The 27,512-nt window shown below is 39.1% G+C and overlaps 1 protein-coding gene across 6 annotated transcripts in view; it reads right to left on the bottom strand.

The window, feature by feature from the left end:
• KCNT2 (potassium sodium-activated channel subfamily T member 2) overlaps positions 1-27,512 on the bottom strand; it is a 194,926-nt gene that overhangs the window by 85,383 nt on the left and 82,031 nt on the right. For all 6 annotated transcript variants that reach the window (XM_066379898.1, XM_066379900.1, XM_066379901.1 and 3 more), the window contains 2 exons: positions 27,352-27,435; positions 23,525-23,619 (listed from right to left, as the gene is read on the bottom strand). In XM_066379898.1, the coding sequence (XP_066235995.1) occupies positions 23,525-23,619; positions 27,352-27,435 (179 nt within the window). The remainder of the gene's footprint in view (positions 1-23,524; positions 23,620-27,351; positions 27,436-27,512) is intronic.

Below are 27,512 nucleotides of genomic sequence, written 5' to 3'. Positions count from 1 at the left end.
TGTTAAATCTCACGAAAGATAATTTTAGTTAAAGAAACTATGCTAACACATGCATTAAACGGTAACCACAATTTAAAGATTATGGTACCTTTTGCACTAAATATATAGAGCCACAGTACCAATCATTTAATTTCTAACTATCCTTAGGACTAAAAGGACCAATACAAAATGAAATTCATTTCTTGAGTCTCATTTTAACAAACTGGTCCTCCATTTAGAAGAACTAACATCTTAATTTATAGATTTTAAAATCCACTTCTTTTTATTCTTTTACTCACCTAGTTAAAATAAAAATTACCAGGGCATGAGATAAAAATTAACTAAAACTACACTAACAGAGTAGTGGGTCTTCTTTCTCTCATCAAATTCTTCAATTTAAGGAACTCCACGTTATCCCTTGCCAATCCTGTAGAATAAATTTCTTTTAACAAAATAACATTAAATTAGGTCATTACCTTTCAGCTCCTTGCACTGTTAATTGGTTTGAGACAAAATAAAAATATCTGGTGAACAGTCTTGGTAAATTTCTCAGACTCATCAGCCTATGGGCATGACTATTGTGATCCATGCCCATGGAGGCAGACGTTTTGTTGTTGCTGTTGTTCGTGGTGGACAAGAACAAAGCTGACATCACGCAGTATTTACCACAATTTTTTACTGAGAAACATCTACTGTGTCTCAATGTAAAATGTATTTTTCACTGTGAATTGGGGGGTGGGGAGAGTAGACAAAGAAGGCAGTACGATAAAAAAAATTATCAAAATAAGGAGACAAAATCATTACGATCAAAGGTAATCCCACAGTGAAGTCAAGGAACAAGTAAAATCACAACCAGTTCTTCTTAAAGTTCTTGCTTGAAGAAACGCCAATCGTAAGCAATCAAACCATACTTGAGAAAAATGGGGGACCCGTATCACCAACAGAAATGATTGTAATTATTTTCATGTTTTTAAACCAAAACAACATGAATAAGACAGTAAATAAAGACAACGTGGAACTTAATCACCTAATATTCCTATTAATTAAAAAGATATATATTTTTTAATTTACTATTTTTTGCTTCTTGGGGAACTGTTAGGACCTTTCTCTCCTGAAGCACAGATAAAAAAAGTACTTGTCATTTAACTTTTGCTCTGTGGTAGATCATTGACATTTTAAAAAGTTTTGCATTTATTTAGTCACCTATGTCAGGCAGGCACAGTACCAGGCACTGGGAAGCAATGGTATAAGAAACCCACAAGACTGCTTCCTTTTTTTTTTTTTTTTAATTTACACGGTGACTCATGTAAATACATGTAACTGGACCAAGACATGCTCCTAGTGCTATAATTTCCTATAATGATGGACTCAGGTGGGTCGGGCTTCTCTGAATAAATAGTGTTTAATTTAACAGGGAAAGGATAAGTCAGACTTTACTCAGTAGAGAAGGAGGATACAGCTTTGTAGGGAGCAGGCAAGTTGGCCTGGTGGAGGAAGTCAGAACAACAGCGGGACTCCTGAGCAGAGGAAAAGCCCACAGTCTGAGGTGAGGATTCCAATGGTGCAGGAAATACAGAGCATATTAAACAGCTTGTGTACATCCCAAGGCACACGGGCGACCCTGAACAGGAGGCCAGTGGTACCACTTAGTATCTATGTTTCACAAGGGTCGCTCTGGTTACCATGACGGGAATGGCTTGGAATGAAGCCCGAGTGAACCCGGTAAACCAGCTGTGACATGGCGGTGGCTGTACAGATGTTACAACAGCGTAGGTGAGTGAGGTAGAGATTGAGGGGGACAGAAGTGGGCGGATGTGCAAGAGATTTGGGAGGTGAAATACATGCGATTTGTTGACTGGGCTTGCTTGACAGAACAGGTATTAAAAATGGTTCCATTTATTTGTGTATTGATGCCCACCCCCCAAAAAAAAGCAACAACAACAGGGGTTGATATTTTTCAGACATGAACAATTTAAGGAAGAAAGAGCATGAATTAGCTTTTGGACATATTTTGTTTGAGGTATCTAACAGGAAATGTCACAGAAACAGTTGGAAGCTATAAAGGATATAATTGAAGTCATAGTAACTGGCCTAAGGCAATTTGGTCACAGTTCTCAGGTTCTTTTCACAGTCCCTCTGTAACCTGTAACATACGGAGGAAGCTGAGGGTTCAGCCTGACCCATGTCCAATGAGAGCAGCTCTCAGACCAAATTCTGCCTCATGAAACGTTGATTAATCCCTGTTCTGTAAGATCACAGGGTTCCTGTTCTCTTTCTGTGCATGACAACAAAAGCATTGAACAAAAGGTTCATTTTTACAAGAAAAATATGAAAAATGTACGAAGGGCAGTTTCAGCTAATGATTTTGTGGAATCCAAGGACCGAATCCTCAGATCTCCAGACCTAAGGCACCGCATCCCTGAAGGGTTAGGCGGCTGTGCTCACCATATTCTCATAACCTAATTATGCAAGAGCAGAAATAACCAAACAACACTTTCTTGCCAACTGCATGTCTTGAAAATATTTCTAATTTCCCTTATGTTAACTTGTAAGGATTCTGACACAGGCACTGATGCTTGGAGCTGGTGACAATCCGGTAATGGGCTCCTAATTAGACTATTTCAAGGCTTATGAGCCATACCTTTGTTTCAACGTGTATGGACACGTATATATAGTATGCCATCCTGAAATATTTATGAAGTTTCATAAAATATAGCTAAAATATATTATATATTCCTAGGAGAAAAATATAAGATGGAATGAAAGGGGTTAGGATGGATCACTAAGAAACTATGTCATTCAATGATATGTTATAGAAGAGGCAAGATTGCAATGATCATTAAATAAGAGTGTATATCTAGATATAGATTAGATATAGATATAGATATAGATATACATATACATATATGTGTATGTGTACCTGTGGAGTGTGTGTGCACGTATGGGTCTATCAGTGTGCCCTGTTCACACACATGCATGCTCATAACCTTCCCGTACATATGAATGATTCTTCATGTAACTTTTACAGACTTTAATATTGGGAGTACATGATGCTGACTTTCTGAGGTCCTACTGTGATATCTGAAATCCCAACTACAAAAATACTTGCTTTATTCCTGTAATAAAATAGTAGAATAAGGTCAATGTGTCTCAGGACCATATTCCCTCTCACCTCACTTCTGGGATAGTTTAACTTTCAAAATAAACCAACAACAAAAGCACAATATCTATTCTCCTTTCCTCTTTACTTGCCCGTTCTATTCCTAACCATAAAGTTACTTTTAAAAAAAAGGTATTAAATAGGAAAAGCTTCAAACTCAAGTCATGAACCAGTAACTCCTACTGGTTGCAAAGTAGATAAAGCAGAACTTTGTATAAAAAGCTCAGCTGTGGGCCTGACCAGACAGTGGCACAGTAGATAGAGCATCGGACTGGGATGCAGAGGACTTGGGTTCAAAAACCTAAGGTTGCTGGCTTGAGCATGGGCTCATCTGGTTTGAGCAAGCCTCACCAGCTTGAGCCCAAGGTTGCTGGCTCGAGCAAGGGGTCACTCAGTCTGCTGTAACCCCCCGTTCAAGGCACATATGAGAAAGCAATCACTGAACAACTAAGGTGCCACAATGAAGAATTGATGCATCTCATCTCTCTCCTTTCCTGTCTGTCTGTCCCTCTCTCTGTCTCTGTCTCTGCCACACACACAAAAAAAATCTCAGCTGTGGAAATCATTACTATGTGCAGAATGGCTACAGTATAACTTTTAGTGTCAGACAAATAAGGGAGATGAGGCTAGGGAATAGCAGGGACAAATTCTATATTACTTTATAAACAACACCAAGGCATTTATATTATCCTTTATATTGTCCTGAATGCTGAAGACACAAATGAAAAATTTTAAGCAAGAGGATGAAGGATGTGATTGAATTGAGCAGTGAAGAGCTCATTAATGGAAGTCTGCTGATACCCAGAATGGATGCTTCTACCCCACGCACCCATTGTATTTATGCTTGACCTCCAGGCTGACAAATAGCTTGAAGACACTAGACACTTCCCATGCAAATCATCCAAGTGCAGTTAGAGCCCTGAGCAAAGGAAACAATGGTCATACAAAGCTACTAATTTCAGTCCTGAAGCGCTTTCTATGTTGTGAGGTCTTGCTCTGCAATTTATTTCTGCTTGAATTTGAACTTATCTGAGTCAGCTTTAAAAGTCAAGTGCAAAGCCAATAAAATATTAGCTTTAAACACTATTGAAAATCTGTTTAATACCAATTCTCATTTGATTTAGCAAGGGATTTCTTTTTCACTATCAAGAAATTAATAGATGAACACTTCATATGTCTTTGCAGTAGAAAAATGTAAAGTGATACCAAATAAATATCGGCCAATTTAAGCTCATTTATATTCATTTAACATGTTTCCACAGGACTATATTTCTACTTCCTGCCACGCACCAAAACTAATCACAAATATTCAGTCTCTAGTCAACAGTTTCTGGAAAACAAGTAAGGCACAAATGAACCTTTATTCTATATTTTTTTCTGAAAAGGTCCATATTTAATTAGCCATTAAAAACAAAAGGGAACATTGATCTTAACATCTCACTTCATATTATAAGACATGAGAATTATTTTCATAGCAACAGTGACTCTTGTGTTTACATAATCACTTACTTGAATCCAACATTGTAAAAATGTAATATTAAAATATCATATTTATCATCAGAAAATACTTTGAGATAATGGTAGCATTTTCATTTGATCTCTACTTACAATCAATTGAATAATTTTCCCTTTCTAAAAGATTGCTGAGTGAACTTATATCAATGTCACAGAGGATAATATGCACATATAAATTATGATATACAAATATAATTATATGTGAGTAAGAATATTCTTAAGAAGTATCTGGTTGGTTCATTTAGCATTCAACAACCTTTCTACTGATGGCAGAATTAATTGCTTATAAACTAATGCTTAACCCTTTGAGTAGTGAGTTATTTTTATGCTTACTGACCCCCAGGAGTGAGTTTTCAAAAAATGAAATTAACTACAGTTACAGTTTTATTAACTTAAAATCATGTTTGTTTTCATAACCAACTTATGGAAACAAGAAGAACATACACTTGCCTTTTTTTAATGTTGTTTTATATAATTTTAAAATAAATCGATCGTACTCTGGATGGTCAGGAGGCACTAAGACGTACATGAACGTTCATACTACTCAAAGGGTTAATAGATGAGTATATATGTAGAATGGTTTTCCTCAGGAAATAATCATTCTCTTTTCCCTGGAAATTGCAACTGTTTTCCTGATCAATGATTGTTCAAAGAGCAGTTTCAGGAGGTCAATGACACATTCTAAAGGAATTCACTGGAAAAACAGAATTTGCTTTGACATTTATAAAATGCACATTTTGCTTCTATGGCTTCAAGTTTTTTTAAAAAATTGAAGAGCTTTACCATATCAAATTATTTCTACACAAAGTAATTAAACTAGGAATTAATATTGTAATTGAGATACTACCATTCAGTCGTGTTTTAGATTCTGTATCTTTTGCATGAGAAAATGAAATAAGCAACGAGAGAAGTTTTAGAATCCTACACAGACAGTAAGTGTGCTTGCTGTTCCCTTTGCCTCGTGCTCATCATGAGATTCATTCAGCTCACAATCTTTCTTGAACACACAGTATCCTCACAGCACCTATCCTTATTCTCAGCAATAGTGAATGTCTTAAAATGACATCGTTTTGTGGACACTGCTGCGGAGACTCCAGGCCCATGGATGAGAACTGACCTGTTCGCCCCTTCCTCCACAGAGGCAGACTCTTAGGGAAGAGAGTCAACAACCTGAGCAGGGGTCTCTCCACTCATAACAGGCAACACCCGCATATAACCAGGTTTTTTGTCACTTCTCTCCAACTTTGCAGAAAGTAAATGAGGCAAGCCTTCTTCTCTAAGAACATTATGAAATTAGACATGTATTCATTTAAGAAAAAAAAATCAGTCAGGAAGAAAAGTAGTTCCCTCACAACACTTTATCTATTTAGGCACGATGTTCTAAATCTTTCTGTGAACCTAAGGAAATCAAGTTTGCAGTCAATTAACTCCAGTGAATGTCCTAAGCCATACTGTCTTTCTTAAGTGACAAATTTCTTTACAGTGTCTTCCACTTAGGCTGTGAAAAGAAAAAGACACACTCAACAGCAATCTTTCTACCACCTGTCTTTAACCATCTGAATGTAAATCTCTAACAACTTTTGATACGTTTTAAATACTGTGGCAAGGTGGAAAACATAGCTAATATAAGAAAGAACAATAGTCCTTAAAGTATTCTTTATCTTAATTTCTTTAAATATTGTTGAACTTAATATAGATTCACTATTTTTTCATATCTTTAACCAATTTTTTTATCCCACAACTTACTGTATAAATTCAGTATCATTCCATAACATATTTTCTATATGTAAAGGAAAGAATCTAATTTCCAATAAAGGCAAAAGATCAAAGGGCACAGAGGTGAATGTTCTACAGAACCACTGCTGGGGGTGGTGGTGTAGCACAATGGTCAGGACTCTCGCCTGAGTTGTTAAGAAAGGTTTAATTAAAGATTTAACATATGAGCTGAGACCTAAGAATGCCAAAAGCTAAGTGAAGGTGATACAAGGTCAACAGTACGTTAAGTTAGAAAAGAAAACACTCAAGACAGAAATCATCATCATATCATCAAGGAACAGAAAGAAAACAGCAATGTGGCAGTCCAGTGGTCAAAGAGAAAGTACGATGTAAGCTGAAGTCAGCGAGGGAAGCATGGGCCAGAGCAGGGACAACTTCCTAAGGATTTTTTTCTGTCTGTCTGAATGATGTGCATTGAGAAATGGAGGTCTGTCAGCTTGTGAGGATACGCTCACTGCTCTATGAAAATATATTGCTAATGTGGGCCAGACCCTCCAGGTAAGAGGCATGGCTCTGACAAATAGGGACAGTGCAGAGAGAGGCGGGTGGACCCTGGAGGACCAGGAACCGGGCTCTGGAGCAAAAAGGTCTTGCTGATACACGGGATGTTTCCAGGAGAAAAGAAGAGTTAAAGGATTCTAAGTATTTTCATTTTTTTAAGACTCTGTGAAAAGTGTGATTATTGACTGATAAGATAGAAGGAATGCCCAGAAAGAGAGAAGAATCAAAAATGTTGTTTCAACTGCTGATGGTATCAGCTTCCCTATGGTTTCGGAAGCCACAGACATCTGTGAGCTCACCTAAGCACAGAGGGTAGCGGGTTTTGGAGAGCAAGCAAGGCCATGAGAACCTTCTTCCTAGCTCTTACTAGATGTCTGCAAAGAAAGTTATGTTGGGGAGATGAGGTGGAATTGTCAATTCTCCTGTTGCTTCTCTCCATGTTCCAACTAATCCCCGAGGATAAAGTTGAACCTTACCAAGCGCCATCATTTCCCCACAACACTTCCTCTCACTGATTTCTAGCATTTATTAAGACCTCCTCTTGCCAAGAAAAGACCATGAACAGACAAAGCGGAACTCATTCCTGGTGTCCCAGGTACTTAAGAAATGGCTTATCTAGTTCCCTGGAACCTTATCTGTCTCCTCTCCTAACTAGAGATAAGACTGTATGCCTCATAGTGTCATAGGCAATTATAAGGGCTTATGCATACACAATAAAGCCAACAGATAGGAAACTAATCCTGGGATCCAGGCGAGGGGAATGTTAATTCTGTGGAGGACCCAGTGTCCTATCTGACTATGAGAGCTAAGTAAGTTACATGAATCCCTCCCTCTCGGCTGCCTCGATGATGCATAGTATCAGATGGACACTTGTTCCCTACTGCGCCGTGTTGTTCCCTCTGTCTGTAATAAGGACCCATTTTCATGCCTATTTCTAAAACTCTCTCACACCTTGTGTTGAGGTTTATATACTTTTCTTCCTTCTTTTGACAAATGAATAAATTAATGCTCAGAGAGGGGAATGCTTACATTCACACAAGCAAGAAAGTGACACAACCAAGATAGCGTCAGATTCCATGCATTTCTGCTTTTACCAAAAGTCCTGAAAATCCCCATATATATATATACTCACGCTTCAGTAAGAAATAAAATTTCTAAATAATATATATATATATATTTTTTGCTAAAGTAGGAATTTGCCCCCTAAATGATGGCAATAAAAATACTACTTTATTAAGTTCATAGCGCTTTATAATTCACCAAATGCTTTTACATAAATTACCTTGATCTTTATGATTATTTAGCAACTGGCTTCTGGTGGAATTGATCATTATAAAATAGAAAAGATTTAGAGAAAAGCCAACACACAAAGCAAAAAGGCCTGGGGAGGAAAATGGAAGCATCTGGGGAAAATGTGGCTTACAGGATGGGAGACCGCATGCTTCGATCGTGAATATAGAAGATAATTATAAAGCAGAGGAATGAGTGTGGCCTTTCACCCTCGCAGCTGGCACACAACAGGGGATAAGCACATATGAAATTCAAAGGAGCTATTCAGAACACCCTAAAATCAATTTGCTAGCACACCACACACCCAAAATTAAGTTAAAGTTATAGATAAAGATAGAACAAAGGTCTATAATAGATATAATTCAATGGACTGACAGAAACTATAAAAACAGTGTTATGTAGCCAAATAAGCCTGGATTCCTAGGGAAAAATCAGTAAGATTCTGCATAGCATTTACATTGTAAAATGTTGGTAGAAGTTAAATAATCCCAGGGGTCAGGAGGGAACGTCAGTTTAAGCAATGAACAGAAAGCAATTAGACAATGTTAAAATGAGTCTCTCAAGGCCCTGGCCGGTTGGCTCAGCGGTAGAGCGTCGGCCTGGCATGCGGGGGACCCGGGTTCGATTCCCAGCCAGGGCACATAGGAGAAGCGCCCATTTGCTTCTCCACCCCCCCCCCCTTCCTCTCTGTCTCTCTCTTCCCCTCCCGCAGCCAAGGCTCCATTGGAGCAAAGATGGCCCGGGCGCTGGGGATGGCTCTTTGGCCTCTGCCCCAGGTGCTAAAGTGGCTCTGGTCGCAACAGAGCGACCCCCCGGAGGGGCAGAGCATTGCCCCCTGGTGGGCAGAGCTTCGCCTCTGGTGGGCGTGCCGGGTGGATCCCGGTCGGGCGCATGCGGGAGTCTGTCTGACTGTCTCTCCCCGTTTCCAGCTTCAGAAAAATACAAAAAAGAAAATAATGAGTCTCTCAACACTCTGAATCAAACTATCTTAGAGCAAATCAGCTAAAATTATGGGCAAGAAAAAGAGTAAACCATAATACAATGAAATGATTTTAAAGAATTTACTAAGAGGAGACTGTGGGAACAGTCATGACGCAGAATCTTGAAGATACAGATCCTAAAATTCAGCTGACATATAAAAATGCCTGTGCTATTTACGGAGTTAAGTAAAAGAGAAGAAATTAATTAATAAGAAGAAAAAGACGGGAAGAAAAAAATAAGAAAATTTTAAAGAGCAAAAATAAGAGTTTACAGTATTTTTTAAAAATGTGAATTCCACCCCGATTTGCTGGCTTGACGGTAAGAAAACACTTTTATTATAATAAAAATGTTCTAGAAAAGCCCTGGCGTGGACTAGGATTTAAAATAGACAACCATCTGGGTAGAATGGCATGGAAGGGACTAAGTTTGGAGAAGTGGGAAATCACATACATGCTCGGGTTCATTTTCGTAGAGTGATTCCTCATTAGAATCTTCTGCCATTACATTTTAATTTTATTTTAAAGTTCTCATTGCCTTGTCCCTAGATTGTTTGTGGGGGTTTTTTGGATATTCATTCAGCTACCACCAGTTTCGGACACACAGGTGAAGGAAGTTTGTTGTTTTTTTGTTTTGTTTTGTTTTGTTTTTGGTGGGAGAGACAGAATCAGAGAGAAGGACAGACAGACAGAAAAGGAGAGAGATGAGAAACATCAATTCTTCGTTGCGGTTCCTTAGTTGTTCATTGATTTCTCATATGTGCCTTGATGGGGCGGGGGGGGGGGGCGGGCTATAGCAGACTGAGTAATCCCTTGCTGGAGCCAGTGATTTTGGGCTCAAGCTAGTGAGCCTTGCTCAAACCAGATGAGCCTACTCTCAAGCTGGCGACCTCGGGGTTTCGAACCTGGGTCGTCTACATCCCAGTCTGAAACTCTATCCACTGCGCCACCACCTGGTCAGGCAAGGAAGTTCTTATTTCCATATACATCATATAATTTATCGTACACATGCATCTTACCAGCCTGTTGAGGTTTTGGTTTTGGCCCAGTGTTTAATCAGAAATTCCACTTTGCTCTACCTGAAGTGCTCTCTTCTTATCCCTTGCCTTAATATTATCTGTATGCTGATGTGACCTAATTTATCTGCCTGGACGCAACCCCTCTCCAGAACTCAGGGCTCCTGTAGACAGATGGCTGTTCAACAGCGCTCTCTCAGGTTTCTAAAAGGCATCTCAATGACTGTGGACTCTATTTCTCTTCCTTTTTGTGTTTCTTCCTAAAGTTCCTTCTCCTCATGGAGGCACCATCATCCAGTCAGTTTCCCAAAATGCAGATTTCAAAGTCATTCTTCCATTTTTTTTAATCTCACTCATTATATCTAATTTATCAACAAAATGATGTTACTTTTCTTTTCTTTTTTTTTTTTTGTATTTTTCTGAAGTTGGAAACAGGGAGGCAGTCAGACAGACTCCCGCATGCGCCCAACTGGGATCCAGCCGGTATGCCCACCAGGGGGCGATGCTCTGCCCATCTGGGGCGTTGCTCTGTTGCAACCAGGGCCATTCTAGCGCCTGAGGCAGAGGCCATGGAGCCATCCTCAGCGCCCGGGCCAACTTTGCTCCAATGGAGCCTTGGCTGTGGGAGGGGAAGAGAGAGACAGAGAGGAAGGAGAGGGGGAAGGGTGGAGAAGCAGATAGGCACTTCTCCTGTGTGCCCTGGCCGGGAATCGAACCCGGGACTCCTGCATGCCAGGCCGACACTCTACCACTGAGCAAACTGGCCAGGGCCATGATGTCACTTTTCTTAAAAAAAATTTTATGGCAGTAAGAACACAAGATCTATGCTATTAACAAATTTATCACATCTAGTAGATGATATGAAGGTACAGTCATGGAATTAGTTAATGGAAAAGGATTAGATTCCAATTTATTATTTATTGTTTTACCCTCATCTCAAAGAGCAAGCACACCTTACAGTTTACTGAAGAGAGCCATTCTGTGGTCACACCCGTGTGACAGCATTCATCACGAAGGTGGAAAGTGAAATTCATAATCAGAGGCAAAAAGTGAAATAACTGTGCTAAGATTCATCCTGAGAGAAATGCACATGTTGAAATAAGATGTTGAAGCGCAGACTGAACCAGAAAGGAGGATCTTTTTTATTGATTGGAAAGCTCTCTATTCTTAGCAAAGATTTTCCAGCCATCTTTTCTAACAAATAGGCTGGAGGGCCTGGCCAGGCAGTGGTGCAGTGGATAGAGCGGTGGACTGGGATGCGAAGGACCCAGGTTCGGAACCCCGAGGTCACCGGCTTGAGCACGGGCTCATCTGGTTTGAGAAAAGCTCACCAGCTTGAGCCCAATCAAGGTTGCTGGCTCGAGCAAGGGGTCACTCAGTCTGCTGTAGCCCCCCAGTCAAGGCACATGAGAAAGAGTCAATAAACAACTAAGGTACCACAACAAAGAATTGATGCTTTTCATCTCTCTCCCTTCCTGTCCCCTTCTGTCTCTCTCTCTGTCTCTGTCACACACACACACTCACACACACACACACACACACACACACACAGAAGTAGGTAGAAAGTAATGCAACTTTGTGGCCAGCCTGCCCTGACCTTGAGGAGATTTCCCTCGCTCACTGCTGAGAAGAAAAGACAGGTTCTGGGCACCAAAGTGAGTCTTGGCCTCAAAGCGTCCCATTTCAGCAGTGATGGACCTGGGCCCTTGGTGATGAGAGCTAGAACTAGGAGACGGACCATGGACACTTACATGGCACATGGGCCTGTTCAAGACAAAGCTCCCATGGTAATAGGTGCAGTGTGAGACTTACACCTTATCTCAGCCCTAACCTGCAACTGGGTTGAGCTGACCCTAGGATAATGCCATACGTCCCTACCTATATTTATATATTTATATATAGATATATTTAATATATGGCTGCTTTATAAAAAAGTCAAATTAAAAACCAGAATAGTAATAGAGGAACTGAAAAATACTAAATAAGCACATATTTCAAATATTCAAAGAACTTGAATGACTTAAATAGTGTTTTTAAAGCTTTGACATCTCTTGAAAGAAAAATACAGTTTGTTTTTGAAAGCTTTCATGAAGAATGTTGCGTTTAAGTGTCTGCTGTGAGGTTTGCTTCTTTACAAAACATTCTTAAGTGTTATCTTTGACACAAACCCATACAAAATAATTTCAGTGTTATGTAATTCTAAAACAAAATCAGAACAACATTTGACTAGGATTTACAATACAGACTCCTGTGACCCTCTTTAAAATGATTGAAAAATCATAATTGATTTGCTTACTTAAATAGAGCCTATATAAAATAACAAAGACACCTTAATTACTAATCATTTCCTCTGTGCTTTGAAAAATCTGCCTCTTTTAAAAATATATTTAGTTATACAAGCTTGGCAAGGTTTCTAAGGAAAACATTAATTTGAATGAAAGGAAATATTTAAAGACTGTAAAAACTTTTTCACCACCTGGTAAATGTCAATTTGTACAACAAAATATTTTCAGAGAAAAATAGTCACATGGCAAAAGTCAATAAGCTTAAATATCAATTCACTCCCTATGAACCCTGTTGCTGCACACAGTACCTGGAAAATTTAATTAGCAATGGCATTCTGGGTTGAAAGCACCTAACATTTTGATTTCATGCTGTGATTCAGACACAAACGTTCTAATCAGCCCACATCTTGCACTTTGGTGTTTAATGAATACCAATAAAATTGTTCCAAATAATTATTTTCACTTCCTGTAAAATATCTGCATAAAGCCTAATATTCCCATGTAACTGAAGATCATTTCAGATATTGGGATTTTACATTTTCTAAGAAGAAATTGTATTTTTGAAGTAATGATGAACCTGGTATTTCTGGTGTTGAAAGTGGGTGTGCACTGTCCTGAGCCTTGTCTTTGTGTCTGTGCAAAAACACTGCTAGTGAGTCGTGCCATACACTCTTCATCTGAGGTCAGCATACACTGCAGTTTTGTCATTCAGGAGAAGTGGCCACACCTCAGCCTATGTCAGGATGCACACACATACATTTCCTTTATTTCAAAATAATGGATGATAAGCAGACTTTTCATTGAGAATCAAGGTTTAGATCAGATGGCCAAAGCAAAGTGAACTTTTAGAAACTAAAAATTCAAAGAAAGAAATAGAAAGAAAAACAAAAACCAAAAAGCCTTAAAAGTTGTCATCTTAAGACCTTTTCTTAAACTCTAACTCTACTTGAGACAGTAATTGTGTTTGATTATTATTTTTGTGTACCTAGGTTAACAACTTTCGGGACATAATATAAATGACTTCACAATGTTGAAGCCAGTGGGCAAGTGAACCAACATGCCTTGGTCCAGGCCTGAGTTCTGCTTCTGATTTTGCATAATCTTTCGTGCCTCAGTTTCCCATCTGTAAAATGAGGATGATAATACCTACCATAGAGTGTTGTGCAAAATTAAGCAATTTAACACACCAAAAAGCAATAGAAAATTGCCTGGCAGAGAAGGTAAACCTTAAAATACATGTTAGCTATCATTTCTATTATTAGGACACTTCAGCCTGTCTTTGGAAACTGAGGGACCCCTGCTCTAAGCATTCCTTTCTGAGATGAGCAGTTGGTTGCTTTTACATATGTATGACCATCCTGACCGGTCTAAATGGCTGTCACAGAGCTCTTCCCTCAGAACTGTCCCTCAGAACTTCCCCGTTCAAAGTCACTGGTTCATGGTTGGTGTGGTATGACTTGGGCTTTCTCTCATTCCTTTAACCTCACTTCTAACTGGGAACCTCCCCTTTGCAAGGTGTCTACACCACAGAATATAACAATGGTGTCCTCGCCTCTGTCTGGCTAAGCCTTTAGCTAGATTTCCAATAAAATGCGTTGTAAAAATGGCTTCCCAAGCCTATTTGCCTCAGTGGAATCAGTAAATTAAAGAACCTATGCCTTCAACAGTCAAGTAAGTGTTTATCAAAGATCCACACACAGCCTGACCAGGTGGAGGAGCAGTGGATAGAGCATCGAACTGGGATGTGGAGGACCCAGGTTCAAGACCCCAAGGTCGCCGACTTGAGCGTGGGCTGATCTAGTTTGAGCAAGGCTCACCAGCTTGAGCCCAAGGTTGCTGGCTTGAGCAAGGGGTCAGTCTGCTGAAGCCCCCCCAGAGAAGGCACATATGAGAAAGCAATCAATGAACAATTAAGGAGCCACAACAAAGAATTGATGCTTCCTCCCTCTCCCTTCTTGTCTGTCTGTCCCTATCTATCCCTCTCTCTGTCTCTGTTAAGAAAAAAAAAAGATACATACACAAAAAATTAAATCCCAAATACTTTTGAATCAAGCATGTTAATAATGTTTAAGTCCCATTTTTACAAAAAAATAAATAAACTTACTTTCTCCACAACTGAGGAAGTGAATTAAATGTTTCATATTTGACTAAAACCTGAAATATCTATTAACCTACTAGATCTCTTTCCATTTTAACTCCCTGAAATAATATAAAAATATGCTGCCTGACCAGGCAGTGGCGCAGTGGATAGAGCATCAGCTTGGGATGCAGAGATCCCAGCTTCAAAGCCCTGAGGTCACTAGCTTGAGCCCAAAAGTTGTTGGTCTGAGCAAGGGGTCACTGGCTCGGCTGGTCACCACCCCCAACCCATCAAGGCACATATGAGAACACAATCAATGAACAACTTAGGTGTTGGAACTATGAGTTGATGTTTCTCATCTCTCTCCCTTCCTGGCTGTCTATCTCTCACTCAAAAAATAAATAAATAAATAAATAAATAAATAAATAAATAAATAATATGTAAACATACATATTCAAATAAAAAAGTAAAGTTTGAAGCAAAACAGGTTTAAAATAAGACTAGCAATTTAAACGAGAACACTAAATGCATTATTAAATAGAGAACTTATTATTGGTCAGAATATGTTAATAATTAAGTGAAAGTCATGTACTTAATTCCCAGATGTACCAGTTTACTTGCTTTGTTACACAGACACAGGCTGAATTTCAAGTCCCAGCTGCCTTGGATGTGTGTGTTGTTGACCGGGAGGGGTGCACAGCAGAGGCGGAGGAAGAAGCCTCCAATTCCATTACAATACCAGGGAGAGCTATTCTGAGCTCACTCTCTGTAGGGGTGGGGGTGGGGTGGGCGGTAGGGGCTTCACTGGATTTTCAGTTTGGCACTGGGCATGTGTCTCAGGCAGACAGATGCTTAATGATGGTTCTTTGTTATGTTAATAACGAGGAAGAGAGGAAACATTTTAAAACTCTATGGCCACTTTCCAAAGCAGGTAGTTTTAAGATGGTGAGATTTGTGAACAACACTGCCAATGCATCAAATATCAGTTTCTCTATCTTTTGGGGCTTAAATTATAATGCACATTTTAAATGTTCTGATTTTGAAAAGCATTGGTAGTCTTGCTCTATGATATAACAGTAATTAATTATGGCTAACATCACCACAATGTAAAATATATATGTATATGTATTTGTATATATATTTTACATATATGTATGGATATTTACATTGTATGAGAATATACACATATACATATATATAAATATATACAAAATATACATATATATACACATATCTGAGATAGCTTTCATTTACTGTCCAGGTAGGAAATAATAGTAATTTCTGATATAATATATGGCTCAATATTCAGAAAGTAGGAAAAAGATAGTTTTTTTCATAGGGGAACTACCTCTAAATAATCTAAAAACTAGGTTTTACTTTTATATATATTTAGAGAGAAATCACTCTCCTGCCTGCTGTCTAAAATGATTCCTCCACTTCCTGTGCCCCTGGTTTCCATCTGTCATTACATTCTATGGTTATACAAAGGCACTGCCCTAGTCAGAGTGAGCCTGGAGCCGTGGAAATGTTCCAATGTTGCGTTCATAAAATAAATTATTCTACTGAGATGAAGAGGGGGAGGGAAGAAGGAAGGAGAGAGAGAGAGAGAGAGAGAGAGAGAGATGCTGCTATTACCATTAACTGAGTGAGGCTAACTGGAGGAAACAAAATTTAAAAAATATATGCAGCAAATATAGAAATCCTGACTGTATTACAATACATTGGAGGAAGATGTTTTCTCAGACTTGCTATTCAAAAACATTTTTAGACCTACTAATTCAGCTGTATAGTATTATTAATGAGTTACTATGCTGAGGTATTTTAAAATAAATTAGTTTTTGTGGGTTCACATGATAATTATTTATCTTATAGAAAGAGGACAGTTGAAGTAAAAAAAATTAAATTTTTAGAGTATTCATACCATATGCCATGCCCTCTGCTTGACATGTTATAAACATTCCTAATTTAATCCTCATTTTAAAAAGAAAACATTAATCTTACAGGGTGATTACTTTTATCCTCATTTAATGATGTGAAAAATAAGGCTAAATAAATTTAGATGCCCAATGACTCCAAACGAACATAGCCCTGAGTTTCAAACAAATGATGTACATATATATATAAACTTCCATATCTTATCAGTGCCAGTATTTACTGATTGTCTGCAGTATTGAATTTTTCTCTTTTCCATGATAATATAACATGCAGCTAGCTATGCTGTTACTCAACTAGGCTACATTTTTGCAAATCCCTCTTTCAGCTACGTGGGACCAATGAGCCAATTCTGGCCTAAATTATGCATGCAATTTATGGATTGTGCCTTATCTTCTTCTGAAAGGCTAGAATTAAGATGTTATGGTGTATAGCCAGTAGGCATGGCCACCATCACAGCTGCCTGGCCAGTGCAGGTTCACATTGGATTCAGACAGACAGTAATGAAACAACAAAGCCAATAACTGTTAGGCCATTACCTTTAATTCTAGCTTGCACCTGGCAGGCAAGTAAAAACACACTGGGTTCCAAAACCCACTCATTAAGTGCTCACAAAGCTACTAACTTATCCAAGTTTCCTAGAATCAAAGGTTTCTAGCTCACCAGCCTTATTTACCTCTGTTCCCCATCTCCTTCTCCTACACAAACTCTGCACTAACTGGCTTCTCCTTTAACACTTCACCATCGTGGCTGCCTCTTTTCTGCTCCAGGTGGCCTTTTTCTGTTCTCCTTTCTCTGCTCTCTCCTCTATTGCTAATCTCAGGCACTGAGAGAGAGCAAGCTCCCAGTCTGCCCTACTTTATTGTATAGAAATTGTAAAGTGGTCAGCAATGGGGAAGGTCACGTGAGGTACCCACACCCGGAAACTTTGGGTGGAGCCGCCTACACTCATGCGTGCCAAAAGAAACTTCCCAGGAGTCCTTGGGAAAAGAGCAACTGTCTGCCAGCCAGTGAGATTTCACCACGTCATATTAGCTCGACCACCCTAGAGACCCTTTAAATATCCCCCATACAGGTCACCCCATGTGACTTCCCTGGCCTCTGTCCCTGGGACCAGGGAACATCATCGGGCAGGATGTGCTCTGTACTCAATAAAGCTTTTATTATTCCACACTTTGTGGCTACACCCTTTCCTTCTTCCTCAGCAAGGAAAAATACCTTACATTTGGTGCCGAAACCCAGGAGGAGTCAGAAGTTCTCAAGGACCGCTCCTCTCCCCTTCCCCTCCAAGAAAGAACCAGGATCTCCGACCTTCCACCTACTTCGGCACACAGTGCAGTAAGTGCCCTGCCTCCAGCCTCCCCTCAGTTCTTTCTGCCGAGACTCCCTGTCCGAAACTGCAGCTGCATCAGGGAGCTCTTTTCCGTTCCATTCTGAGTGCATGTGTGCCTGTGGAGACGTCATGGGCACATCCACTTTACTTATCTGTCTGGTGGCCAGAGCTTGAGTTGAGGGACACCAATGCTCAACTCTGATCACTCCGAGAACTGAGGATGGCTGTGAGGGCACAGGAATCGAAACCTAATCCAAAAACACTCCTGGAGTTGCCTTATCCAAAATCTCTCCCTCACTAAAGAAGAAGAAACTGTTCTTCTTCTCCGCTGTGGCCAGGCCACAGAACCCACTGGATAATCGAACCAGGTAGCTTCCTGAAGGGACTTTTGGTTTTAACAACCTCACCAATTTAACTATTACCAAAAGAACTGGGAAATGGTTAGAGATCCCTTACATTCAGGGCTTCTAGTTATTTGTGCTCCCGTCATAATCTCTGTGCCACCTGTTCTACCATGCAGGCCCCTTTTTGGCCAGAGAAACCTCACCTAAACCCTCACTCCTAATCCTTCCTTCTCCACTAAACCCCAACTCTCTTCACTCCTGCCTGACCCCCAGGGGCACACATCTCTTGGGACCTCTCTCTGGTCCCTCTGCGGACCTCTTCGCTCAGGTCTCTTCCCTCCAAGAGCCCCTCTAACTCCCTTCACAGAATCCTGTTTCTCATTCACCTGCAAATATCAGTCTCTCTTTCTCCTCCCTGCTGGCTAGGGGCTCTTCCCTTCTCCACTGTGTTCTTAAGCCCCTCCTCTGTCAGGCCATTCACAGTCTGCCATTGGCCCTTACGCTGGTTTGCAGGGCTCCTTGACCGCATGGCCCAACCTTAATCTTCTTACAGGAAGGCCATTAGTCCTGTCCTGCCTCTGGCTCCAGTGTTTCTGGTCGGATCTGGGTGCCAGGATCTCCAGGAGCCCACCTTCTCTTATTCGCAACCCCCAAACCCCTACCCAAAACCTGTGAACATGGCATTTAAAGTTTTAAATGGTCGCAGCTAGTAGAAAAAGGCTAAGACTGTTTGCCAGGCCCGCATGCAGCAGAAAGTAATGTTCCAAACTTAGGCTGTTGTGGCAACCCTGAGGCCAGCAGAGCAATAGGGGCAAGATACTGGAAGTGCCTGACCCAAATCCAGGCCGCAAAAAGGAACCCCATCACTGGTTTCAACAGGGCCCCTGCCTGTGGCTGCCCACTGAGCCCTGCCCTGACTGCAAGCAGCCTGGTCACTGGTGAAGCGATCGACCCTTTGGGTAGCAGGCTTATCCTCAGCATCTCTTCGTGGAGGAGAAGCCACTCAGATGGGAGGCCAAGCCAGCCAGACAGGCCCACCACTTGAACTCCTAGACATCATGGAAGACTGACACGGCCTGGACTCAGAGACCCCCATCATCCTCACCAAACCCCAGGTTAATGCTGCAGGAACGAGTAAGTTCATCCCATTTCTTGTGGACACAGGAGCTGCCTTCTCTGTTTTGCCATCACATCTGGACCTCTAGTTCCTTCACAGGTCTCGGTTATGGCAGTAGATGGGATCCCTTCATTTCCTCTTTGCACACCACTCCTGACATGCAGTTTTTCACCTACATATGCCACTCCTGGCATACAGTTTTGCCTCAAGTTTGCTCACCAAAAGGCCGGACCCTGCAGATTCCCCTATTACTCCTCTTTTTTAAATCCTTACAGGACCGCATCCACGAAGTTTCTCAACTCATGACCAAACAGATGTTCCTCCTGACACCCCTCAAAGCCACCACCTGCTGATCTCTGCCTCTTCACAACGACCCTAATCAGCAGGAAGTAGCCAAACAAATAAGCGGTGCCCCTAATTAACACAAAAGATAAAAATGTAAGGTGGACAGCAATGGGGAAGGTCACATGAGGAACCCACACCCGGAAACTTTGGCTGGAGCCACCCACACTCATGCACGCCAAAAGAAACTTCCCAGGAGTCCTTGGGAAAAGAGCAACTCTCTGTCAGCCAGTGAGATTTCACCACGTCATATTAGCTCGACCACCCTAGAGACCCTTTAAATATCCCCCATGCGGGTCACCCCATGTGATTTCCCTGGCCTCTGTCCCCGGGCCCAGGGAACATCGTTGGGCAGGATACGCTCTGTACTCAATAAAGCTTTTCTTATTCCACACTTTGTAGCTATGCCCCTTCCTTCTTCCTCATCAGGGAAAAATACCTTACAGAAATCAAAACCTTTAATCCAATATACAAACAAGGAAGTCTCTGATACAAAGTTACTTATCTGAGGCATAATGGGATTCCTCATGAGAGTGCACCACTCTACATCATGCAATCACCCTACATCATGCAAGGGTGTAGGGAAAAGCTTAGTCTTATAACCAAGCCTTAGGCTATAACCACCCTGTCTGCTTACAGCCTATCCCCCACACCCAATGCAAACTATAAGCGAGCAAATATATATCATATTTAAAAACTTATTTGACCAACATATGGCAAGACCAAAGCAGCCATTTTGAACCATGAGATGGAAACCATGTTTTGAAAAAGGCATAAACAAGATACAAGGAAACGTGGTCGTCAACAGGATAGAGCTGATTAACAGCTTTGGACAGACTATCTAGACATTTCTGGTTGTTTAAGTTGCTGTATGTTGTGCAAATAAGTTTGTAAAATCTGTATTTTCTGGTTTTGCTCACTTTTACTGTTAAAAATGGCCTCTGAGCACATGATTGCATTGCCCAGGTAATTCTGTTAATTACCTTAATGCTTAGGAAGGGGCTTGGTTATGCTAATGTGTGCTGGAGGATAAGTTGAAAAATGTTTTAAGAAGGAAGAAGGGAGGAGCGAGGAGGCCATTTTGGCAGAGGCCACATGGTTGCAAGGCAGGCAGCCAAGATGGCAGGGTGCTGAAGGAGAAGCCAGTTTGTGCAGAGAGGAGATGGGGAACAGAGGTGAATAAGGCTGCTGGAGCCTTTGATTCTAGGAAAACCGGGAGAAAATCAGTGGCTTTGGGAGCCCTGAATGGAAAGGGAAGTGTTTTCCCACTGTGTGTATTTACTCACCCACCGGTGCAAGGCTAGAATAAAAGATGGCTCACCAGTTTTTGCTCCGCTGTTTCCCTACCGTCTATTCGAATCTAATGGGAACCTGCATGTGCCATGCGGCTGCGACTACCATAGCTACTGGCCATACACTGTATCTTTGTGTATATTTGTATTTTAAAGTATGTGTGCTGTAACTAATATCACATTGCTTATATTTTTCTTGTTGATAACTACACATTTGATGGTGAATTCACATAAGACTTAACTACCTTACTAAGATGATCATAATTTATGAAGACATTTTGCTAGTTTGCTAAACAAGAATACACAGAGAAATTAAACTTCAGTTGCTCTATTCTAGATATTATAACTTAAAAACAAACTCATTTTGGGTGATGGGCACACAACACAATCAACAGTTCAAACACTATAGAGATGTTTACCTGAAATTTTTATATTTTTATTGACCAGTGTCACCCCATTAAATTTAATTTCTAAATTTAATAAAGAAAAGCATATTCATGTAAATGTATTAATTAATATACATGTGATTAAAAATCAATATTTCATGTGGCTAAATATAACTCTTTATAATTGCATGTTCGGTGACAGGTTCATATTCACATATTGGTGACAACTATAAAACTAATACTAAATTGTCTAAAACTGAAACACATACATACAATGACAACAACAAAAACAACTATAATTGCAAATAAAACAAACAGAAAAACACAAATAATTTAAATAATGAAGAAAATATATAATGGATACTTGATAGAGATCATAAAATATCTTTATCTAGAAGTGTTGAATCCCTTGAAGTAAGTGGCAAAAATGTGTCTGCTTCCATCAAAAAGAAAACTACTCATGAAATAGATGTATATAGGCAGAAAGCTAGGGCAGAGAACCCACTATAGGTGATTTATTGTGACAAGAACGCCTCCGGAACTAAAAGTACTGAACCAAGTATTGCCATATAAAAATAATTTATCCTTATTTTAACAGTAATATTGCAGTTACCCCTTTACTAAATCTACTTTAACATTTGTTTTACTTTTTATAATTTTCCAGCACTTGAAATATAGGCTTGTGCACACATATATAAAAATTTTAATTTAAAGTACTCTTCCTGAAGCAAATTATTGAACTCTTAAATTATTCAAATAATGTCATTACCTTAATGTTAAGAATTTTAGTGATATTAAAATAGAAGTCATTATTGTTAGTATTTTATATTTATGAAGTTAGATATTGACTAGGTGAACAATAGAAAAACATTTTGTGAAGAGTGAAAAAAATTTAAATATGACGGCATTCTGACTATTTCAGAGGGATATTTTACATTTAAAAGCTGTAAATATCCTTAAATGTTTATATTTTTAAATATAAAAGTATGCTATAAAATATATTTTAAATCCATTTAATAGAGATACTAACTGCGTGTTATTGATGCAAACTGGTTGTCATATCTATGCATCTAAATCTATACGGTCATGTACCACATAATGACGTTTTGGTCAAGTATGAACCATATATACATCAGTGGTCCCAAAGATCATAATAGAGCTGAAAATTCCCATCACCTAGTAATGTTGTGGCCATGTTAACACCACAGACAACGCATTTCTCTCACGTTTTTGATGATGTGCTGCTAATCATATAAAATTATATAATTATAGTGCTAGGCTACACCATCAAGTTTATTTAAGTGAACCTTATGATATTCACACAGTGATGAAATCCCCCAATGACATTATTTCTCAGACCACATGCCTCTATAAACAGTGCATGACCATATTTAAATACATATATCTATAGCTCTAATTATATCTATTTCAGTTGTGCTTGTGTCTGAGTATCTTATTTTTACTTTATTGCTTTCTGATTAGCTTTTATCTTTCTCAACAGGTGGAAAGCCAGGTTAGAACACAATCACACATTATATCTAAGACCCCCTACAAAACAGATGCATTATCCTACCCCCTTTCTTGATTTCCACTTTCTTTTTTCTAGCTAGGGACCTGCATGAATCCATTTGGGCAGTGCCATTTCACATGGGTTTACATTTTAATTGTCAAAGTGGGACCCTCTAAAAATAACTGTTTTCTGTAGCCAAGCAGAGTACTTGCAATCTGCTCTTGCTTCCTGCCTGGCTGCACACTAGGACCTCACAGGGCGAAGGCACAGGCAGACACAGAGATGGGCAGTAACAGTTTTCTAAATAGTGTGTCTGCTTTGAAGACAGTAGAAAAATAAGGGTGCCTGCATGTCAGCAGTTGGAAGGGGACATTCTTGTGTGACAACTGCAGCGCACACAGGACCCATGCCTGCGAATGGGTTGCTTACAGCATTCAGGAAAACTCCAGGATTGCCTAAAATATCAATACCAAATGAGAGATGGTCTTTCCTAATTTTTCTGTAAGAACAAGGGGAGAATTTGACTTCTCTTCCTGTAGGAAATCCATTACATGTCATAGTGAACATGGATTGAATGATTGAATGATTGATATTGATCTGACTAAGAGTTAAAAGGACTTTTTATAATGGTTTATTAGAAATTACAGTAAAATAAAATTTAATAAAAAGGCTGGTGTGTACAATCTTACCAGGTGAAGATAAGGCATAGTAATGTAGATATTAAAATCAAAACTTGATTAAACATTGCCGACTGTGTACGCTGAATGGCTCTATGGAGATCATTCTAAAATAAGACAGAAAAGTACATTTTAAATTTTGATTAATATTAAATATTTATGAGTATTATTACATTTAATATTACATATCACATTTCAACTATCTTGTAAATACTTAATCCATATAGTTTAAATTCATATACTTTAAATGGATAGGGCAGCATGGTTTCATTTTTGCCCAGGTCAAAATACATCTTACTATAACATCTGTGTTATAAAAATAGTACCATGGGAGGACCACCAAAGCAAAGCTCATGTAACTCACTTTATAAACATCTGTAGAGACTGACTCCCCAGAACCGCTCTAGGAGAAGCATAATCTCTTATGGGCATTTGTAATTTTAAAAGATCAGAAAATAATATATCCAGCCTGACCAGGCGGTGGTGCAATGGATAGAGCATCGGACTGGGATGTGGAGGACCCAGGTTCGAGACACTGAGGTCACCAGCTTGAGCGCAGGCTCATCTGGATTAAGCAAAGCTCACCAGCTTGGAAGCAAGGTCACTGGTTTGAGAAAGGGGTTACTCAGTCTGCTATAGTCCCAGGGTCAAGGCACATATGAGAAAACAATCAATGAACAACTAAAGTGCCAAAACGAAAAACTGATGATTGATACTTCTCATCTCTCTCCATTCCTGTCTGTCTGTCCCTATCTATCCCTCTCTCTGACTCTCTCTCTTTGTAAAAAAAAAAAAAGAAAAGAAAATAATATATTCAATCAAGGGAACAGTAAAGGCTGGTGAAACTATCATCAATTTGACTCAGGAAAAATAACATTAGTTATGCCGAAAAACATACCCTTAAAATAACTGAATAGCCATTGAGTAAATATTTTTAAGTTTCATTTCATTAATATTAAAAGAAATGTCAATTCAAGACATACATTTTTTTATCTTTGCAACTGAAAGACATTAAAGATGATAGTATTAACCAGTGTTGTTTAAGAAGCAAAGAAAAAAAAAAAGAATACTTGCATATGATACTGCTCATATAATTTGTTGTAAAAATTTTGTAGGAAATTTGGGGATAGAGGTGACAATTCACAAGTATGTTTTCTGTAGTTTCTATATTCGTTCATTCATTTATTCATTGAATAAGAATTTACTCTATAACATAATTTTTTAAAAACTACATGAAAATCATCAGAGATAGAAATCAGTATTTACTTGTAATTTGATTATAAAATTATATTTATTATGAGATAATAAATGTTCATTTCGATCAAATTAACTAAAATGATTAAATAAGTTGATTAAAATTATATAATAGATTTAGATGATTCCATTAAAATTGACTTGAAGAGCAGTATTTAATAACATGGGGACTTATCCACTACATCCTAGTATCTGATAAAAATTCAAATTATAAAATTGAACATACCATATAATTAATGTATTCTATGTGTGAGTTCAGAGTAAATATTAAGTATAAATTATTACTCTTATTTAGGCTGTGTGGTATATTTGTAAATTTTCATAATTTTTTACTTTCTAGGATTCAGTTCATCTCAATTATTTTTTATAATAAACTGTTAATAGTCTTAAAATCAGTGTAGCAGGAGATACTTCCTCAATATAAAATCCCAAAGGGCCTTTATTTAATCTTCCTCCAAGACACATTTAACTAGAACTATTATGAGAACAAAAAGCTAAACTGCATAGAATTTCACCTCTCAACCCTTACTTTCCTCTGCCAGAGGCGTTAATGAGCAGAAAAATAAAAACTTAGCAACCACTGAGAGGAAGAGAAGCAAAATACTGAAATACAATGGGAAATGGACCCTGAATTAATATTGCAAAGCCCTCCAGTTAGTCTCAAGGTCTGACTAACCATTTCTCTCTTGATTAGTTTGTTTTTTCTAACAACTAATAACGCAATTTATCCAAGAGATTTATTGTTTCCTGGTGCATTTTTCCATTAGCGATTTAGACCATGTCTATTCAGTGAAATATGCTGAGGTTTTCTTTGAACAGCTATGACAGCCCAATGTTTCTGCAGACCACTCCAAGGACCACACTCGCCCACGCTTTGGCCACGGACTTTCATGAAACTCCAAGGGTCACTTAACATGGGTGTTTAGAAGCAGTCATCCATTTAAGAGTTCTCAAATGTTATCCAAATATTTCTCCAGCCAAAACTTTTGTCATAATTTCTGTTTGAGCACCATCAAAAAGAAAAACAAGTTTGCCTCGAGAAGAATTTAATTTCAATGTAGTAAAATTAATAATAGTGAGCCCTTTCTATGTTTATGCATAGGTAACACACACAGACATATTTATGTATGCACCTATAATTTTATTTAATTCCCACAACAAGCCTGTTATGTAGATACTTTTATTCTCTTTTGAAGATGAAGAAATTAGCAAAGAAACTAAATCAATCAGCTCTCTTATCTGAGTGGTTAGCCTATGGTGGACATACATTAACATTTATAGAATAAATGACCTGCCATACAAGTCACTGGGTGGACTCTCCTGTAAATATATGTATTGTGGTCAAAGTTATAAATCAGTCCTTCCAAACAGGGTCAGCCTTGGGCAGAGTAAAACTGGCACACTCTGAATTCTGCATCTTTTATTTACTTCTTGTTCCCCTTTGTCCCTCCTAATATCCCATTCATGACCCAACCCAACCAAATCAAAACAGGTGACTTTAAACCCGGGGCTTCCAACTCCAACACAGGGCCCTGTAAAACCTCCCAGAATTTTATGAAATATGAGATCACTGACAGTTAGGAACAGTTTGACTCCATGACCTCCTGAATCCTTAAAACCAGGGGTCCCCTTATTCATGAGCATACTGCCTAGACCGGTTATTTGTCCTTCAGAAGGTTAATTCCCTTGACAGGACCAGTCCAAATAGCAGTGAGCTCTGGCTTGGACATATTTAGAAAATCAGAATTATTTTGGATTTTCCAGCTCATAGGGCCTGCCAAAGAGAGTGACTTGGCCATATACGTATTTTGCAAGTTTTCATTCTGATTGGGATAAAAGCAGACTGATCACTTAAAGTTATTAGGCTTAAATATTTACACAGCATATCACTTGAAGTATTCAATAGCATTTTACCAAAATTATTTCATTTTTACAAATATTGAGATAAAACCAACTCTTTACTAAGACACAAAATTCATTTTTAAAGAAGTTTAAACATAAAAAAAATATACGTAGGTAATAACTAAATAAATTCCAGTAGTATGATTTTATATTTTATGGAGGAAAGCAGAACAAAAAGATAACGAGGTAAAGACCTCAGTTGTCTTCTCTCTTTCTTTAATCTGAACACTGAAAATAAGAAATAATGAAAGGTTGAAAATATATTTGTGGACCTGGCTCAGTGGTAGAGTGTCAGCCCTGCATATGGATGTCCCGGGTTCAATTTCTGGTCATGGCACACAGAAGAAGTGCCCATCTGCTTCTCTACCCCTCTCCTATCTCTCTCTCTCTCTCTCTCTCTCTCTCTCTCTCTCTCTCTCCTGCAGCCATGGCTCAATTGGAGTGAGTTGACCCCGGGTGCTGAGGATGGCTCCATGGCCTCTGCCTCAGGCATTAAGAAGAGCTCAGTTGCTGAGGAATGGAGCAATGCCCCAGATGGACAGAGCATCTCCTAGTAGTGGGCTTGCTGGGTGGATCCTGACTGGTGCACATGAGAGAGTTTGTCTCTCTACCTCCCCTCATCTCACTAAAATTTAAAAAAATAAAAAAGTGTATTTGTATTTGATTGTCACTTTTATACTTACGATCATATTTTCCAAGGCATGTTTGGCAAGCCAACAGTTCAGAAAGACTGGGACAAACAGATTCCTTAAGGAAGGCCAGAATATCTGAAAAACAAATCAACCCTGAACTTTCATCTCAAAGCAAGGAATCCTATCCAGCTGGCTGAAAACAGATGTTAACA

The sequence above is a fragment of the Saccopteryx leptura genome, chromosome 1 (genome assembly GCF_036850995.1).
Source record: "Saccopteryx leptura isolate mSacLep1 chromosome 1, mSacLep1_pri_phased_curated, whole genome shotgun sequence".
NCBI classification, from domain to species: Eukaryota; Metazoa; Chordata; class Mammalia; order Chiroptera; family Emballonuridae; genus Saccopteryx; species Saccopteryx leptura.
Note: the sequence above shows the minus strand (reverse complement) of the source record. Positions and strands in the feature narration are given on the sequence as shown.